This window comes from Cherax quadricarinatus, chromosome 83, assembly GCF_038502225.1.
Source record: "Cherax quadricarinatus isolate ZL_2023a chromosome 83, ASM3850222v1, whole genome shotgun sequence".
Lineage (NCBI taxonomy): Eukaryota > Metazoa > Arthropoda > Malacostraca > Decapoda > Parastacidae > Cherax > Cherax quadricarinatus.
The window spans coordinates 18,079,121-18,097,206 of record NC_091374.1 but is presented as its reverse complement, the minus strand read 5'-3'; the positions used below and the strand labels follow the sequence as shown (position 1 = coordinate 18,097,206).

General features: G+C 38.5%; 1 protein-coding gene across 4 annotated transcripts in view; it reads right to left on the bottom strand.

Moving 5' to 3' along the window:
• The window catches only part of spg (dedicator of cytokinesis spg), a 312,850-nt gene that overhangs the window by 241,627 nt on the left and 53,137 nt on the right, over positions 1–18,086 (bottom strand). For all 4 annotated transcript variants that reach the window (XM_070102877.1, XM_070102878.1, XM_070102879.1 and 1 more), the window contains exons 12-13: positions 17,532–17,664; positions 9,663–9,777 (exon numbers count right to left, since the gene is read on the bottom strand). In XM_070102877.1, the coding sequence (XP_069958978.1) occupies positions 9,663–9,777; positions 17,532–17,664 (248 nt within the window). The remainder of the gene's footprint in view (positions 1–9,662; positions 9,778–17,531; positions 17,665–18,086) is intronic.

The following is an 18,086-nucleotide window of genomic DNA, read 5'->3' as shown; positions in this document are numbered from 1 at the left end:
ACGAAAATACCCCTATGATTGGCGAATTTTACGATTGCCGGGAACTACGAAAACCGGGGAACCACTGTACTTTTATTAACTCCACACCTTCTCCTAATTTCCACACTCTGAATTTTCTGCATAATATTTACACCGTATATTGCCCTTAGACAGGACATCTCCACTGCCTCCAACCGCCTCCTCGCTGCTGCATTCACAACCCAAGCTTCACACCCATATAAGAGGGTTGGTACTACTATACTTCCATACATTCCCTTATTTGCCTCCGTAGATAGTGTTTTTTGACTCCACATATACCTCAATGCACTACTCACATTTTTTCCCTCACCAATTCTATGATTAACCTCATCCTTCATAAATCCATCCACCGACACGTCATCTCCCAAGTATCTGAAAACATTCACTTCCTCCATACTCCTCCTCCCCAATTTGATATCAAATTTTTCTTTATCTAAATCATTTGATACCCTCATCACCTTACTCTTTTCTATGTTCACTTTCAACTTTCTACCTTTACACACACTCCCAAACTCATCCACTAACCTTTGCAATTTTTCTTTAGAATCTCCCATAAGCACAGTATCATCAGCAAAAAGTAACTCTGTCAATTCCCATTTTGTATTTGATTCCCCATAATTTAATCCCACCCCTCTCCCAAACACCCTAGCATTTACTTCTTTTACAATCCCATCTATAAATATATTAAATAACCATGGTTACATTACACATCCCTGTCTAAGACCTACTTTTACCGGGAAGTAGTCTCCCTCTCTTCTACACACCCTAACCTGAGCCTCACTATCCTCATAAAAACTCTTTACAGCATTTAGTAACTTACCACCTATTCCATATACTTGCAACATCTGCCACATTGCTCCCCTATCCACTCTATCATATGCCTTTTCTAAATCCATAAATGCAATAAAAACTTCCCTACCTTTATCTAAATACTGTTCACATATACGCTTCAATGTAAACACTTGATCTACACATCCCCTACCCACTCTGGAACAACCTTGCTCATCCGCCATCCTACATTCTGTCTTACCTCTAATTCTTTCAATAATAACCCTACCGTACACTTTTCCTGGTATACTCAGTAAACTTATTCCTCTATAATTTTTACAATCTCTTTTGACCCCCTTCCCTTTATATAAAGGGACTATACATGCTCTCTGCCAATTCCTAGGTACCTTCCCCTCTTTCATACATTTATTAAACAAAAGTACCAACCACTCCAACACTATATCTCCCCCTGCTTTTAACATTTCTGTCATGATCCCATCAGTTCCAGCTGCTTTACCCCCTTTCATTCTACATAATGCCTCATGTACCTCCCCCACACTTACATTCTGCTCTTCTTCACTCCTAAAAGATGGTATACCTCCCTGGCCAGTGCATGAAATTACCGCCTCCCTTTCTTCCTCAACATTTAAAAGTTCCTCAAAATATTCTCGCCATCTACCTAATACCTCCCTCTCCCCATCTACTAACTCCCCTACTCTGTTTTTAACTGACAAATCCATACTTTCCCTAGGTTTTCTTAACTTGTTTAACTCACTCTTAAATTTTTTTCTTATTTTCATTAAAATTTCTTGACAGTGTCTCTCCCACTCTATCATCTGCTCTCCTTTTGCACTCTCTCCCCACTCACTTCGCCATTCTTTTACTCTCCATATACTCTGCTCTTCTTATAACCTTCTTCGTAAAAACCTCTCATAAGCTAACTTTTTCTCTTTTATCACACCCTTTACTTCATCATTCCACCAATCACTCCTCTCTCCTCCTGCACCCACCCCTCCTATAACCACAAACTTCTGCCCCACATTCAAATACTGCATTTTTAAAACTCATCCAACCCTCTTCAACACCCCCCCCCCACTACTCATCTTTGCACTAGCCCACCTTTCTGCCAATAGTCGCTTATATCTCACCTGAACTTCCTCCTCCGTTAGTTTATACACTTTCACTTCCCTCCTACTTGTTGTTGCCACCTTCCTCTTGTCCCATCTACCTCTTACTCTAACTGTAGCTACAACTAAATAATGATCAGAAATATCAGTTGCCCCTCTATAAACATGTACATCCTGGAGCCTACCCATCAACCTTTTATCCACCAATACATAATCTAACAAACTACTTTCATTACGTGCTACATCATACCTTGTATATTTATTTATCCTCTTTTTCATAAAATATGTATTACATATTACCAAATCTCTTTCTGCACATAGCTCAATTAAAGGCTCCCCCTTTACATTTACCCCTGGTACCCCAAATTTACCTACTACTCCCTCCACAACATTTTTACCCACTTTAGCATTGAAATCCCCAACCACAAGTACTCTCACATTTGGTTCAAAACTCCCCATGCATTCAGTCATTATTTCCCAAAATCTCTCTCTCTCTCCTCTACACTTCTCTCTTCTCCAGGTGCATATACGCTTACTATAACCCACTTTTCACATCCTTTATTTTACTCCACATAATCCTTGAATTAATACATTTATAGTCCCTCTTTTCCTGCCATATCTTATCCTTCAACAATATTGCTACTCCTTCTTTAGCTCTAACACTATTTGAAACCCATGACCTAATCCCATTTATTCCTCTCCACTGAAACTCTCCCACCCCCTTCAGCTTTGTTTCACTTAAAGCCAGGACATCCAGCTTCTTCTCATTCATAACATCCACAATCATCTCTTTCTTATCATTTGCACAACATCCACGCACATTCAGACTTCCCACTTTGACAATTTTCTTATTATTTTTTTTAGTAATCTTTACAGGAAAAGGGGTTACTAGCCCATTGCTCCCGGCATTTTAGTTGACTTTTACAACACGCATGGCTTACGGAGGAAAGATTCTTATTCCACTTCCCCATGGATATAAAAGGAAAAGTAATAAGACCAAGAACTAATAAGATAAAATCAAAGAAAACTCAGATGAGTGTGTATAAATAAACGTGTACATGTATGTGTAGTATGACCTAAGTGTAAGTAGAAGTAGCAAGACATACCTGTAACCTTGCATATTTATGAGACAGACAAGACACCAGCAATCCTACCATCATGTAAAACAATTACAGTGGACCCTCGCCTAACGCTATTAATCCGTTCCTTAGAGCTCAACGTTAGGCGAAATTATCGTTAGGCGAATTAATTTTCCCCATAAGAAATAATGGAAATCAAATTAATCCGTTCCTGACACCCCAAAGTATGAACAAAAAAAAATTTTACCACATGAAATATTAATTTTAATACACACAAACTGAAGAAGACATGCACAGTTACATGACACTTACCTTTACTGAACATCTGGTGATGATTGATGAGATGGGAGAGGAGTGTTGATGGTGTTAGTGTTTAGAAGGGGAATCCCCTTCCATTAGGACTTGAGGTGGCAAGTCCTTTTCCGGAGTTACTTCCCTTCTTTTAATGCCACTAGGACCAGCTTGAGAATCACTGGACCTCTGTCGCACAACAGATCTGTCCATAGAGGCCTGTACCTCCCGTTCCTTTATGACATTCCTAAAGTGTTTCACAACACTGTCAGTGTAATAGTCACCAGCACGGCTTGCAATAGCTGTGCGAGGGTGATTTTCATAAAAAAAGGTTTGCACTTTAAGCCACATTGCACACAATTCCTTAATCTTTGAAGTAGGCAACTTCCTCAATTTCTCTATCCCTCTCCTACGAAGCAGTTTCCTCAGGTGTGGCCTCTTGCTGTTGAAGATGATCCAGCAGCTCATCAGTGGTTAGTTCTTCATTGTCCTCCTCCACCAACTCTTCCACATCCTCCCCACTAACCTCCAACCCCAAGGACTTCCCCAATGCCACAATGGATTCCTCAACTGGCATAGGATTCCCAGGTTAGCCTCAAACCCTTCAAAATCCCTTTTGTCTACACATTCTGGCCAGTTTCTTCCAAGCAGAGTTCAAGGCCCTCTTAGTCACTTCCTCCCAAGCCTTACCTATAATGTTTACACAACTGAGGATGCTAAAGTGATCTCTCCAAAACTCTCTTAGAGTCAATTGAGTTTCTGAGGTCACTACAAAGCACCTTTCAAACAGCTCTTATGTACAGTTTTTTGAAGTTGGAAATGACCTGCTGGTGCATGGGCTGTAGGAGAGGAGTGGTATTAGGAGGCAAAAACTTGACCTTAATGAAGCTCATTTCCGCAGAAAGTCGCTCTGCCACGTCTGAAGGATGACCAGGAGCATTGTCTAATACCAGGAGGCACTTCAGGTCTAATTTCTTTTCAATTAGGTAGTTTTTCACAGTGGGGGCAAATGCATGGTGTAACCAGTCATAGAAAAAGTCCCTAGTGACCCATGCCTTACTGTTTGCCCTCCACAGCACACACAAATTAGCCTTGAGGACATTGTTTTTCCTGAACACTCTGGGAGTTTCAAAGTGATACACCAATAAAGGCTTCACTTAGCAATCACCACTAGCATTGGCACACATCAACAGAGTAAGCCTGTCTTTCATAGGCTTATGTCCTGAGAGTGCCTTTTCCTCCTGAGTAATGTAGATCCTGTTTGGCATTTTCTTCCAAAATAGGCCTGTTTCGTCACAAATAAACACTTGTTCAGGTTTCAGTTCTTCACTGTCTATGTACTCCTTGAAATCCTGCACACATTTTTCAGCCGCTTTGTGGTCCGAACTGGCAGCCTCACCATGCCTTATCACACTATGTATGCCACTATGATTCTTAAATCTCTCAAACCAACCTTTGCTGGCCTTAAATTCACTCACATCATCACTAGTTGCAGGCATTTTTCTAATTAAATCGTCATGCAACTTCCTAGCCTTTTCACATATGATCGCTTGAGAGATGCTATCTCCTGCTATCTGTTTTTCGTTTATCCACACCAATAACAGTCTCTCAACATTTTCTATCACTTGCGATCTCTGTTTCGAAAACAAAGTTGCACCTTTGGCAGGAACAGCTTCCTTGATTGCCGTTTTCTTGGCCACAATAGTAGCGATGGTTGATTGGGGTTTTGTGTACAACCTCGCCAGCTCGGAGACACACACTCCACTTTCATACTTAGCAAAGATCTCTTTCTTCATATCCATAGTAATTCTCACTCTTTTTGCTGTAGGGTTGGCACTAGAAGCTTTCTTGGGGCCCATGGTGACTTATTTTGCAGGTGCAATCACTAAAAAGGCTGTGATAATATGAAATGTTCCGATTGTATGCATGGAAGCGACCGCGGTGGCTGGCTTGTAAACACTGGCACCCACGGAACAAGTGAGGCGGGCTCAGGCTGCACGTGGACGAGTCTCGAATGAATCGCATTGAGCGAGTTTTTTAGCGCTAGCCGAGGCAAAATTTTTGCGTTAAAATGTATCGCTAGGCGGATTTAACGTTATGCGATGCGTTCGTTAGGAGAGGGTCCGCTGTACAGGCTTTTGTTTTACACTCACTTGGCAGGACAGTAGTACCTCCCTGGGTGGTTGCTGTCTACCAACCTACTACTACATAAATAATTTGTAATTTTTACTCACGCAAAAAATATAAGATTTACTGTTATTTCTTATTGCAATAATTGTATAAATAATGTCAACCCATTCATGACTGCATACTGGAATAGACAGTGACCTAATTTGTTTACTCTTAAACACAGCCAAGCAATGGACCATTTCTCCTACATTGAGCTCAATTTCAAGGTACTTTTCATTGTGAAAGCAATCAAAATCACATCTATTTCTGTAATATATCTTCCATTCTATCAAATGAGACCAAAAAAAAACCGAGAATACAACCATAAAATCCATACGAAAATACCGCTAAGGGGCGACTAATTGCTGAGAAGTGAACTCCATTATTTATGCTTAGATTTCTTTCATTTTTGGTGTACGTTAAGAAGCATCTTTCCATCACACATTGCCTAGGTTTCAATAAGACAATAAGATAGTCCAACAAACAAATAAGATACAATTCCCAAGATCAAGAGCAAGAGCCCCTAACCAGTGTCAAGGAACCTGTCTTGAAGTCTGCTCGCTAATGGAAATTTTGCTCGCATATGGAAGCAAAAAAATCGACTGCTCTTATTTAGAAAAACGAGCACGTGGACACGCTCGCAAATAGAGGTTCCACTGTATAAATATTATAGAACAACAGTAATAAACATTTTTTTGTATTGTTGGTTTGTGTGAACAAGTTTTGTAAACAATATAATAATGATGTTTGTGTGGTTATTGTGTTGCATACAATGAGTGTACATTTGAACAATGCACCTTGCTTCGGTCTCACGGGCCACAAGTTACTTAGAAAACAAAAACATTGGGAAATACAAGAAACCTTCGAATTGGAGTACATAAAAGAATACTGGGTGAGCGGCATTCGCTGCTGTTGCCATATGCGGCTCATTTTCTGCCAACTTTGCGCCTCTATATTTCGGTAAGTATTGATGGCAAAATTTTTTTTAGGTTTAAAACACTCAGTAAAATAAACCTAACATTTTGGCAAGAAATTTTTTTTTTTTTTTTTTGAATATTTTTCGACACAGAATGACAGTTTCAAAAATGGGCTTGGACAGTCGAAGAGTTAATTCTTATGGGAAATATTATTTTAGTTTTAGGCCGACCTCCTGGAACGGATTACAGCCAATAACCGAGGGTCCACTGTATTTATAGGTCTCAGCAATGTTTTGGACACACAGGAGTAAGACGAGTGTCACTCCACTGCTGACAGTGCAACAGTGGAGACACATCTGATGATTGTGCACTGCCTTTGCTTTGTTTTCACTGTTACATACAAACATGTCTGTCTGTCTAGCTCTCTGTTTATCTGTCTCTGCTTATCTGTCTTTCTGTCTACTTGTCTCTCTTTCTGTCTACTTGTCTCTCTTTCTGTCTCTCTGCTTGTCTCTTTCTGTCTCAGAGTGACTCATGAACCAACAGGTATTACACACAATCCAGAGTTGCCACGTCTGAACCCTGAACAAGTGAAAATGCGTATTACTTGTCAGTCATGCTTATTATGCATATCTACAAGCACAATCACTTGACCTGAATTTTTTGGGTTATCCTAGGTAATTTACACTATGTATAATTGTATTTATGTGTACCTGTGAGACAGACTGAAAGAGATAGAGACAGATGCAGACAGACGGAGATAGAAACAGCCAATCAGCCAGCCGCCAGCCAGCCTGCCAAACACTTATTACACGTTCCAGAATTGTTTCTCTTTACTTAGGGCATAGGTTATAGGACATTCTAGCAGGATGACACTACCAGTGGTACCAAAATTGAAAGGATGTTGCACATGGGTTATTATTTGATATTTCCTTGACCACTTGTGGCCACATCTACCTCAAAGCCACTAAACTTGGGGTCAACATCACTGATGATGTTTGCTGCACTGTTTGCTTTAACTGGCACTCAATTAAACTGGTGCTCCCACAAGGTACTCAGTGGTCCCAGATTTTTTTAATACTGTGCACACCGAGTGTTAAGACCCATTCTATGCTGATCATGCATCTCAGGCCAATTGTGCCAAATTTGGAAGCAGAAAAAATAATACGTTGATCTATGTTTGGAGTGCTAGAGAAAACAAAACAGATCTACGTTTGGACAGTTAAGGGGTTAATGTTCCAAGTTGGACTGAAACATCCTCAAGGACCATAACATTGTATCAACTGCATCTGCTAGAAAAATGACAGGATGGATAATGAGAACCTTCAAAACTAGGGATGCCAAGCCCATGATGACACTCTTCAGGTCACTTGTTCTATCTAGGCTGGAAAATTGCTGCACACTAACAGCACCTTTCAAGGCAGGTGAAATTGCTGACCTAGAAAATGTACAGAGAACCTTCACGGCGCATATAATGGAGATAAAACACCTCAATTACTGAGAGCGCTTGAGGTTCCTGAACCTGTATTCCCTGGAATGCAGGCGGGAGAGATTTTTTTTTTTTTTCAACAAGTCGGCCGTCTCCCACCGAGGCAGGGTGACCCAAAAAAAGAAAGAAAATCCCCAAAAAGAAAATACTTTCATCATCATTCAACATTTTCACCTCACTCACACATAATCACTGTTTTTGCAGAGGTGCTCAGAATACAACAGTTTAGAAGCATATACATATAAAGATACACAACATATCCCTCCAAACTGACAATATCCCAAACCCCTCCTTTAAAGTGCAGGCATTGTACTTCCCATTTCCAGGACTCAAATCCGATTATATGAAAATAACCGGTTTCCCTGAATCCCTTCCCTGCTCACACTCCAACAGATCGTCAGGTCCCAAGTACCATTCGTCTCCATTCACTCCTATCTAACACGCTCACGCATGCTTGCTGGAAGTCCAAGCCCCTCGCCCACAAAACCTCCTTTACCCCCTCTCTCCAACCCTTTCGAGGACGACCCCTACCCCGCCTTCCTTCCCCTATAGATTTATATGCTTTCCAAAGAGATCCATGATCATATTCACCTGGAAAATCCTAGAGGGACTAGTACCGAACTTGCACACGAAAATCACTCACTACGAAAGCAAAAGACTTGGCAGATGATGCAACATCCCCCCAATGAAAAGCAGGGGTGTCACTAGCACGTTAAGAGACCATACAATAAGTGTCAGGGGCCCCGAGACTGTTCAACTGCCTCCCAGCATACATAAGGGGGATTACCAACAGACCCCTGGCAGTCTTCAAGCTGGCACTGGACAAGCACCTAAAGTCGTTACCTGACAAGCCGGGCTGTGGCTCGTACATTGGTTTGCATGCAGCCAGCAGTAACAGCCTGGTTGATCAGGCTCTGATCCACCAGGAGGCCTGGTCACAGACCAGGCCGCGGGGGCGTTGACCCCCGGAACTCTCTCCAGGTAAACTCCAGGTAAGTTTCAGTCTACAATTTGTTGGTTATTTGTGTATTGTTTCAGTAAAAGTATTGTGCATTTTTTTTATTCAATATTTCTCTCTTCTTTTTATGGCAGCATCAACAGATCAATCAAATCTGTGTTGCAGAGATTTTGCAAATAGATCTGCATTCAATCAGAAACCTTTTATAATGCTGTTGAGCACCAGTTCTTTTCTTCTATGATAATTTGATGGAAGACCTTTCTGATTTATTAAGTAATGATTGTTGACTTACCCAATAACTACATGCCAAGTGTAGGTGGAGAGAAAATGTATTATATGACATTGCTGTACTTTATTATAACACGTATAAAATTAAATGCGGGATACCAGGTATATCTTGCTACTTCTGCTTACACTTAGGTCACACTACACATGCATATATATACACACCCCTCTGGGTTTTCTTCTATTTTTCTAAATAGTTCTTGTTCTTCTTTATTTCCTCTTATCTCCACGGGAAAGTAGAAAAGAATTCTTCCTCTGTAAACCATGTGTGTCGTAAGTGGCGACTAACATGCCGGGAGCAAGAAGCTAGTAACCCCTTCTGTATAAATTACTAAATTTAAAAAGAAAAACTGTCACTTTTCTTTTTGGGTCACCCTACCTCAGTGGGATACAACCACATTGTTGGAAAAAAAAAGATTTTTTAATTCATCTTAAGTTACCCTGATTTGGTGGGATGCGGCCGGTTTGTTGAGAGAAAAAAAAATCTGTACTGATAAAATTCAACAGAATTTTAAATACTATTTTCAAACTAAGAGAGCCTAATGTATCCCAAGTGCATACCTGCAAAGCCTGTCCTTCAGCATCCAGAGTCAGCACAGTTACCTCAATGTTCTTACCCACAGACTTGCCGCCTCTCTCAAATTCTCCACTGTTTAAAGTCACGTACAAGTCATTTCTGAGAAGAAAGCAATACCAAATATCTATAAATAATTGAAAAGAAAAAGTATATTTTAAAGATTATATTGTGATAAAAATGATATTACAAACAAGTTGTGATACACATACATATATTTCACAAAATAAATATCATTCTAAATATACAGAGGGCTTATATTCACTGTCCGGAAGTTTTGAATTAAGTTTCATCAAACATTTAAAATATTAATGGAAGTAATTTTTCACGGAGCATGCATCATCTAATTACCACATACTACATTTATTTACATACAGTATATCATAAACTTTCTAGTGCTGATGGAGGGTAATGTGCTGTGTTTTCAAAAATGCTGAATGAATATACCAATATTTTTGCAAATTCTTTTATTAGCATTTTAGACATATTTTATATCTTTAAACATTGTTCTAATTGCCTTCAAAATCACAAGAAAAATTTTATATAAAAATTTGGGTGTGGGATAGCCAATGAAAACATTTTGAGCACAATCCTATTTAGTTTTCAAGTTAGGGGTTGTGTACCAAGCAAAAATGAAACATTTAGTGCAAAATTCCTAGTTTCATAACTAATTTGAACCAAAATATAATGAGATACCACACATGCACCAAAACACCCTGTACACAAAGCAAGTGCATTTCATTAACAAATTATAGTAGAAAAAAATCGATAAAATAATGCCAGTGAAAATCTGATGCATAATAGGAAATCAACTGTATTACCGTACTTCAAGAATCGCTCAAATTCATCATTGTAAGAAGAGTGAACTAGAAGAAACAACTTTGGGGGTTAAGAAGTTTATATTTATTGTTCTATGATAATTATAAGGTATCCCCAAAAAGGATACCTTCAAGAGGTTGCCTGAAATTTGCTTTTCTTCTATCTTCCTCCAAGTTTTCCATTTTATTTTGCTCACAACCCAAGAACACCTCATCCACTCAGTTTAAAATTTTGAACACTTGTGTATAGTTATGAAGACCAAGTGAAATTCAAATGTGTGGGTGCAGATCTGACCATTTTATGTGAAAAAATAGTATGAAATCTTAAATCCCATCAAGTCTTGCTATATAATATTCAGTGTATCTCCTCTTTTCTTAAGGCCAGGATAGTACCTATTGAGCTTCATTTGCATGCAAATAAATTTGTTGATGTATTAAAAAAAAAGTTGAAATCACTATAACTGGAGAATGACTCCTCTGATTGCCTTCACATTTTCACACATCCCAATTTGTTAATTTCATTGAATAAATAATGATTTTATATTTTCTCAATAATTGAACAATGCTTCTTCTGAATGACTTCAAAATATTATTAATGATGCAGTCTATAAGATGGATAATACCCAACAAACTTTAGTATAAGATGAAAATTTTAAATTTTACTGAAATAGTTTAATAACCTGGAACTGTTGGAAAAAGATCAATTACTGAAGAATGCCTTTTCTGATCAGCATTGAACTTTTTACCACTGGTGTGCTTTATTAAAACGTAGCTTCTCACTTACTTTGAGATGTGTAAATTTAAATTTAATAATTTTAATAAGCAAACTGTTTCCCCAAGTAATAACTAGAGAATGGCTCTTCTGATCAGCTTCTAACAACAAATTCTGATGTATCTTATAGGAAATTTATTATACTAATTTTGGACTGAGTAAATTGCAATTTGCCAATTTTTTTTTTGCCAGTTTTATCAAATTGGATTATTTTAAAGAATCAAAATCAAATATTTTTTCTTACAGGATTGTAGAGACCTTCAAACAGAACATAAATGAGAAAAGTAAACTGAAAATAAAAGCCCTGGTTTAATGGTGTTTTCAACTTTAAAGAAAGGAGACTCCTATTTTTCAAAACATTCTCAGCAACATTTCCATTTACTTTCCCACAAATTTTTGTTTATTACTCAAGAACATCTATTTGATTAGCTTCAATTTTCAATGCTTGTGTATGTATCTTGGGTAAGAGTTATGGTACTATTTAAATGGGTGGGTACTCTATGCACACTGCTAAATAGGCCATTTCCAAATTTTCTTCCTGTGTAAAATGAAGAGACAGGCCCCTCTGCTCAGTTGCAAAATTTCAACATTCATGTATCCTGATGAGATGTAGTTATGTATAGATGCTCTTTTGTCACTTTTAATCTTGAAATGGTACAGGATTATCTTACCTTATTGCATTATTCATTATTTTGCCTTGATGCTAGTGAGGGGCTGTTGATCCCAGAAACTGGACTTGTCCTCCTTGCTTGTATCAAATCTGAATACCTCCCATTCCACAGAAAGTGCTAAACCCATAGAGCTTAGCACTTTCCTCTGATTAAAATACTGCATAACAATTTTAAACAGAATCATTCTTTAATGGCTGAAGCATCAATAACTGTGCAATAACTGGAAAATGCATCTTCCGGTCAACTTCAAACTTTTAGTGTTCATGTGTTTTCCTCAATGTTCCTCGATGTTAGGTTGTGTAAGTTATCATGTGCCAATTTTAATAATCAAATTTATTTGTGAAATAATTGGAAAATGTTGATTCCAATCATAAATAAGTCGCACTGTTTGACTTTACTTGGGTATCCTAGGCGAGACCTCCTTAATGTTCTTTTATGTGCCTGTAGCATCTATGTGCCCTTAAGACAATTTTTTAAAATTTACATATGTGCACTAAGCTTATGTAAGGTTAACCATCTTAATTTCCTACTGTGCTTACTTCTTTAAATGGTGGTAAATCTATGGGGAAGTGAGTAGAATAAGAATCTTTCCTCCATAAGCCATGCATGTTGTAAAGTCAACTAAAAGAAGAAAACCATCAAAATGGATGTTTGAATGTGCATGTATTGTGCAAATGATAAGAAAGAGATGATTGTGGATGTTATGAATGAGAAGTAGCTGGATGTCCTGGCTTTAAGTGAAACAAAGCTGAAGGGGGTGGGAGAGTTTCAGTGGGGAGAAAAATGGAATTAGGTCAGGGGTTTCAAATAGAGTTAGAGCTAAAGAAGTAGTAATAATGTTGAAGGATAAATTATGGCAGGAAAAAAGAGGATATATGTGGAGTAAAATAAGGGTTGGGTGTGAAAAGTGGGTTATAGTAAGCATTTATGCACCTGGAGGAGAGAGAGGTGTAGAGGAGAGAGATTTTGGAAAATGTTGAGTGTGTGTGTGTGGGGAGTTTTGAACCAAGTGAGAGAGTACTTGAAGTTAGGGATCTCAATGCTAAACTGGGTAAGAATGTTGTGGAGGGATTAGTGGGTAAATTTGTGGTGCCAGGGGTAAATGAAAATGGGAAGCCTTTAATTGATATATGTGTAGAAAGAGGTTTGGTAATAAGTAATACATATTTTATGAAAAAGAGGATAAATAATTACACAAGGTATGATATAGCATGTAATGAAAGTATGTTAGATTATGTATTGGTGGATAAAAAGTTGATGTGTAGGCTTCAGGAATTACACGTTTATAGAGGGGCAACTGATATATTGGATCATTATTTAGTTGTAGCTACAGTTAGAGTAAGAGGTAGATGGGACAAAAGGACAATGGCAACAACAAGTACGAGAGAAGTGAAAGTGTATAAACTAAGGGAGGAGGAAGTTATGGCGAGATATAAGAAACTATTGGCAGAAAGGTGGGTTAGTGCAAAGATGAGTAGTGGGGGGGTTGAGGAGGGTTGGAATAGTTTTAAAATGCAGTATTAGAATGTGGGCCAGAAGTCTGTGACTACAGGAGGGTGGGTGCAAGAGGAAAGAGGAGTGATTGGTGGAATGATGAAGTAAAGGGTGTGATAAGAGAGGAAAAGATAGCTTATGAGAGGCTTTTACAAAGCAGAAGTGTTATAAGAAGAGCAGAGTATATGGAGAGTAAAAGCAAGGTGTAGAGAATGGTGATAGTGCAAAAGGAGAGCAGATTATACAGTGGGAGAGGCACTGTTAAGAATTTTGATGAAAATAAGAAAAAATTTGTGAGTAAAATAAACAAGATAAGGGAACGAATGGATTTGTCAGTTGAAAACAGTAGGGGAGTTAGCAGATGGGGAGATGGAGGTATTGGGTAGATGGCAGGAATACTTTGAGGAACTTTTAACTGTCAATGATGAAAGGCAGGCGGTAATTTCATGCACTGGCCAGGGAGGTATACCATCTTTTAGGAGTGAAGAGCAGGATGCGAGTGTGGGGGAGGTGCATGAGGAATTACGTAGAATGAAAGGGGGTAAAGAAGCTGGAACTGACGGGATCATGACAGAAATGTTAAAAGCAGGGGAGGATATAGTGTTGGAGTGGTTGGTATTTTTGTTTAATAAATGTATGAAAGAGGGGGAAGGTACCTAGGGATTGGCAGAGAGCATGTATAGTTCCTTTATATAAAGGGAAGGGGGACAAAAGAGATTGCAAAAATTATAGGGGAATAAGTTTACTGAGTATACGAGGAAAAGTGTACGGTAGGGCTATTATTGAAAGAATTAGAAGTAAGACAGGGTAGGATTGCAGATAAGCAAGGAGGCTTCAGAATGGGTAGGGGATCATGTGTTTACATTGAAGCATATATGTGAATAGTATTTAGATAAAGGTAGGAAAGTTTTCACTGCATTTATGGAATTAGAAAAGGCATATGATAGAGTGGATAGGGGAGTTAAGTGGCAGATGTTCCAAATATGTGGAATAGGTAGTAAGTTACTCAATGCTGTAAAGAGTTTTTAAGGACAGTGAGGGAGATTACTTCCTGGTAAAAGTAGGTCTTAAGCATGGATGTGTAATGTCACCATGGTTTAATATATTTACAGATGGGGTTGTAAAAGAGGTAAATGCTAGGGTGTTGGGGAGAAGGGTGGGATTAAATTATGGGGAATCAAATACAAAATGGGAGTTGACACAGTTACTTTTTGCTGATGATATTGTGGTTATGGGAGATTCTAAAGAAAAATTGCAAAGGTTAGTGGACGAGTTTGGGAGGGTGTGTAAAGGTAGAAAGCTGAAAGTGAACATAGATAAGAGTAAGGTGATGAGGGTATCAAATGATTTAGATAAAGAAAAATTGGATATCACATTAGAGAGAGGGAGTATGGAAGAAGTGAATGCTTTCAGATATTTGGGAGTTGACTTGTCAGTGGATGGGTTTATGAAGGATGAGGTTAATCATAGAATTAATGAAGGAAAAAAGGTGAGTGGTGCATTGAGGTATCTGTGGAGACAAAACAATGTTACTGATAGAGACAAAGAGGGGAATGTACGAAAGTATACTGGTACCAACACTCTTATATGGGTGTGAAGCTTGGGTTGCAAATTCTGCAGCAAGGAGGTGGCTGGAAGCAGTTGAGATGTCCTGTCTAAGGGCAATGTGTGGTGTAAATATTATGCAGAAAATTTGGAGTGTGTAAGTTAGGAGAAGGTGTGGAGTAAATAAAAGTATTAGTTAGAGGGCTGAAAAGGGTTTTTTGAGGTGGTTTGGTCATTTAGAGAGAATGGATCAAAGTAGAATGACATGGAGGGCGTATACATCTATAAGGGAAGGAAGGCGGGGTAGGGATCGTCCTCGAAAAGGCTGGAGGGAGGGGGTAAAGGAGGTATTGTGGGCGAGGGGTCTGGACTTCCAGCAAGCGTGCGCGAGCACTGTTAGATAGGAGTGAATGGAGACAAATGGTATTTGGGACCTGACGAGCTGTTGGAGTGTGAGCAGGGTAATATTTAGTGAAGGGATTCAGGAAAACTGGTTATTTCATATAACTGGACTTGAGTCCTGGAAATGGGAAGTACAATGCCTGCACTCTAAAGAAGGGGTTTGGGATATTAGCAGTTTGGAGTTATATATTGTGTATTTTTAAACGTATATACTTCTAAACTGTTGTATTCTGGGCACCTCTGCAAAAACAGTGATTATGTGCGAGTGAGGTGAAAGTGTTGAATGATGATCAAAGTACGTATTTTCTTTTTGGGGATTTTCTTTCTTTTTGGGTCACCCTGCCTCGGTGGGAGTTGGCCGACTTGTTGAAAAAAAAAAAAATTGTTCTGAACTGTTCTATCTGGGCACCTCTGCAAAGACCGTGATTATGTATGAGGTGAAAGTGTTGAATGATGATGAAAGTATTTTCTTTTTGGGGATTTTTTTTCGTTCTTTTTGGGTCACCCTGCCTAACTGGGAGACGACCAACTTGTTGAAAAAAAAATACTTTATTTGAAAAAGTTTGAATTGATTTTGGCTTGTGTAGCTACCAATTCACTTTTTTTTTTTTTTGAAGCTGTAAAAATTAAAATACTGCTTTTAATGCGACAATTTCCAAGTCTTATCTGATTAGCTTCCACTCTTCTAAGCTGATAACTTAATAATGTAACTTCTGAATAGCTTCAGACTTAATGTGCTTGTGTATTTTAGAATTTTTTTTTCTCTCTGAAAGGCATGAATTATATCTGGGCAATGTAATATCCTATTTTACCATTTTTATTGATGAAATTTAGATATTAGTTACCTTATGAAGACTTGTGAATGCCTCTTCTGATTCTTTTCAATGCTTCAAGGCTACAATTTGACTGCATTATCAACTTATGCAGTATTCTGCACTATTCCCATCACATGCACTGAGGGACAGAGGACTGGGATTAAGAAACAAAGCTTCTTTCTTTCTTTCAACAAACTGGCCATATTCCACCGAGGCAGGGTGGCCTAAAGGAGAAGGGGTTACTAGCCCCTTGCTCCCAGCATTTTAGTTGCCTCTTATAACACACGTGGCTTATGGAGGAAGAATTCTGTTTCACTTCCCAATGGAGATAAGAGGAAATAAACAAGAACAAGAACTAGTAAGAAAATAGAAGAAAACCCAGAAGGGTATGTATGCTTGAACAAGCATCTGTAGTGTGACCGAAGTGTAAGGGGAAGTAGCAATTCGTACCTGAAATCTTGCATGTTTACGAGACAAAAAAAAAAAAAAAAAACACCAGCAATCCTGCCATCATGTAACACAATTACAGGCTTTTGTTTTACACTCACTTGGCAGGATGGTAGTACCTCCCTGGGTGGTTAAGAAACACAGACACCTTTATCAAATAGAGCACTGGCCAAAATACACCTAGTTATTAATACATTCAACAATACCAGCGTTAAACCTGAGAGTCATACAGTGTGTAATTGTTTTAGGATACTCAGTAATATATTAGAGTACCACTTTCTTGAACTGCCCATGGACAACTTGGTGATTAACCACTAGACAGAGATGGAAATTTCCTGGTGATTGGCAGATTACATAACATTTCACTACATCAAACAAGGTCGCCAGATAATGTTCAATTCCTGACGATTAATTTTCCGAAATGCAAAAAAGTCAAGGGTTAGGGCCCTAATTAACTCCTGAATACCAAGAATTATAACATCTGACTAGACACAGGGTGACTAGACGTAGGGTGGTAAGTAGGTTAAAGAGTTATGGAGACATTAGATTATGGAACACAGCCCTATATTTGGAAGCATTGTCTCACAAGACTAGTTCCTTGAGTAATTTTTTAATCACATTAGCTGTTTCCCCACTTTTATCAGGTAACTCGCTAATCACTTCAGCATTTTATAATGGGTGGGAGTTGTTGCAGTTTGAAGGAACATTTCAATTGTGATGTCTACATGCTTCAGGATGACAGCTAGTGAATGAGAGATGGTGAATGGTCTTCCTTATTTAGGTCAGTGAAAATAACATACTAAGATAAAAATACTCAGTCTTAAGATCAAAGTTCAACATTCTCAGATACTTAATAAAACAGAGTCAAACTGGAGAAATTATGGGGTCTTACCTTACATCACCTGGCATAATAACATCAGAAAACCCTAGTTTCTTCGTAACGCAAACATTCTTGAGCAAAAGGGGATTTTCTTTGGTGGCTTGCTCAAGCTCTCCATGAACGACCTTCACACTAACCACCAAGCCTGTCACAATTAAAATGGTTAGAAATTGGATTACATTATTTGCAGATGCAGGAGGTGCCCCAATTTACAAATGAGTTACCTTCCTGGTCTTTCAATTTAAAAACAAGTTATTTGTTAAGAAAACACTCATACAGCGAAGAATTATTTCACACATGTTGTATAACTTTAATTGCTTCCTAGGTGAACCATGTGTGAGTACGAATGTGTGTAAATTGTGGTACAGTGGTACCTCGGGATACGAACAGCTCCCAACTCGAACAATTATGTAAGTGCATTTTTGTAAGTATTTTTGTAAGTGTATTTTTGGGGGTCTGAAACAGATTAATCTAATTTACATTATTCCTTATGGGAACAAATTAGTTTGGTATCAGCACTTGAATAGCCTTCTGGAACGAATTAATTTCGTATCCCAAGGTACCACT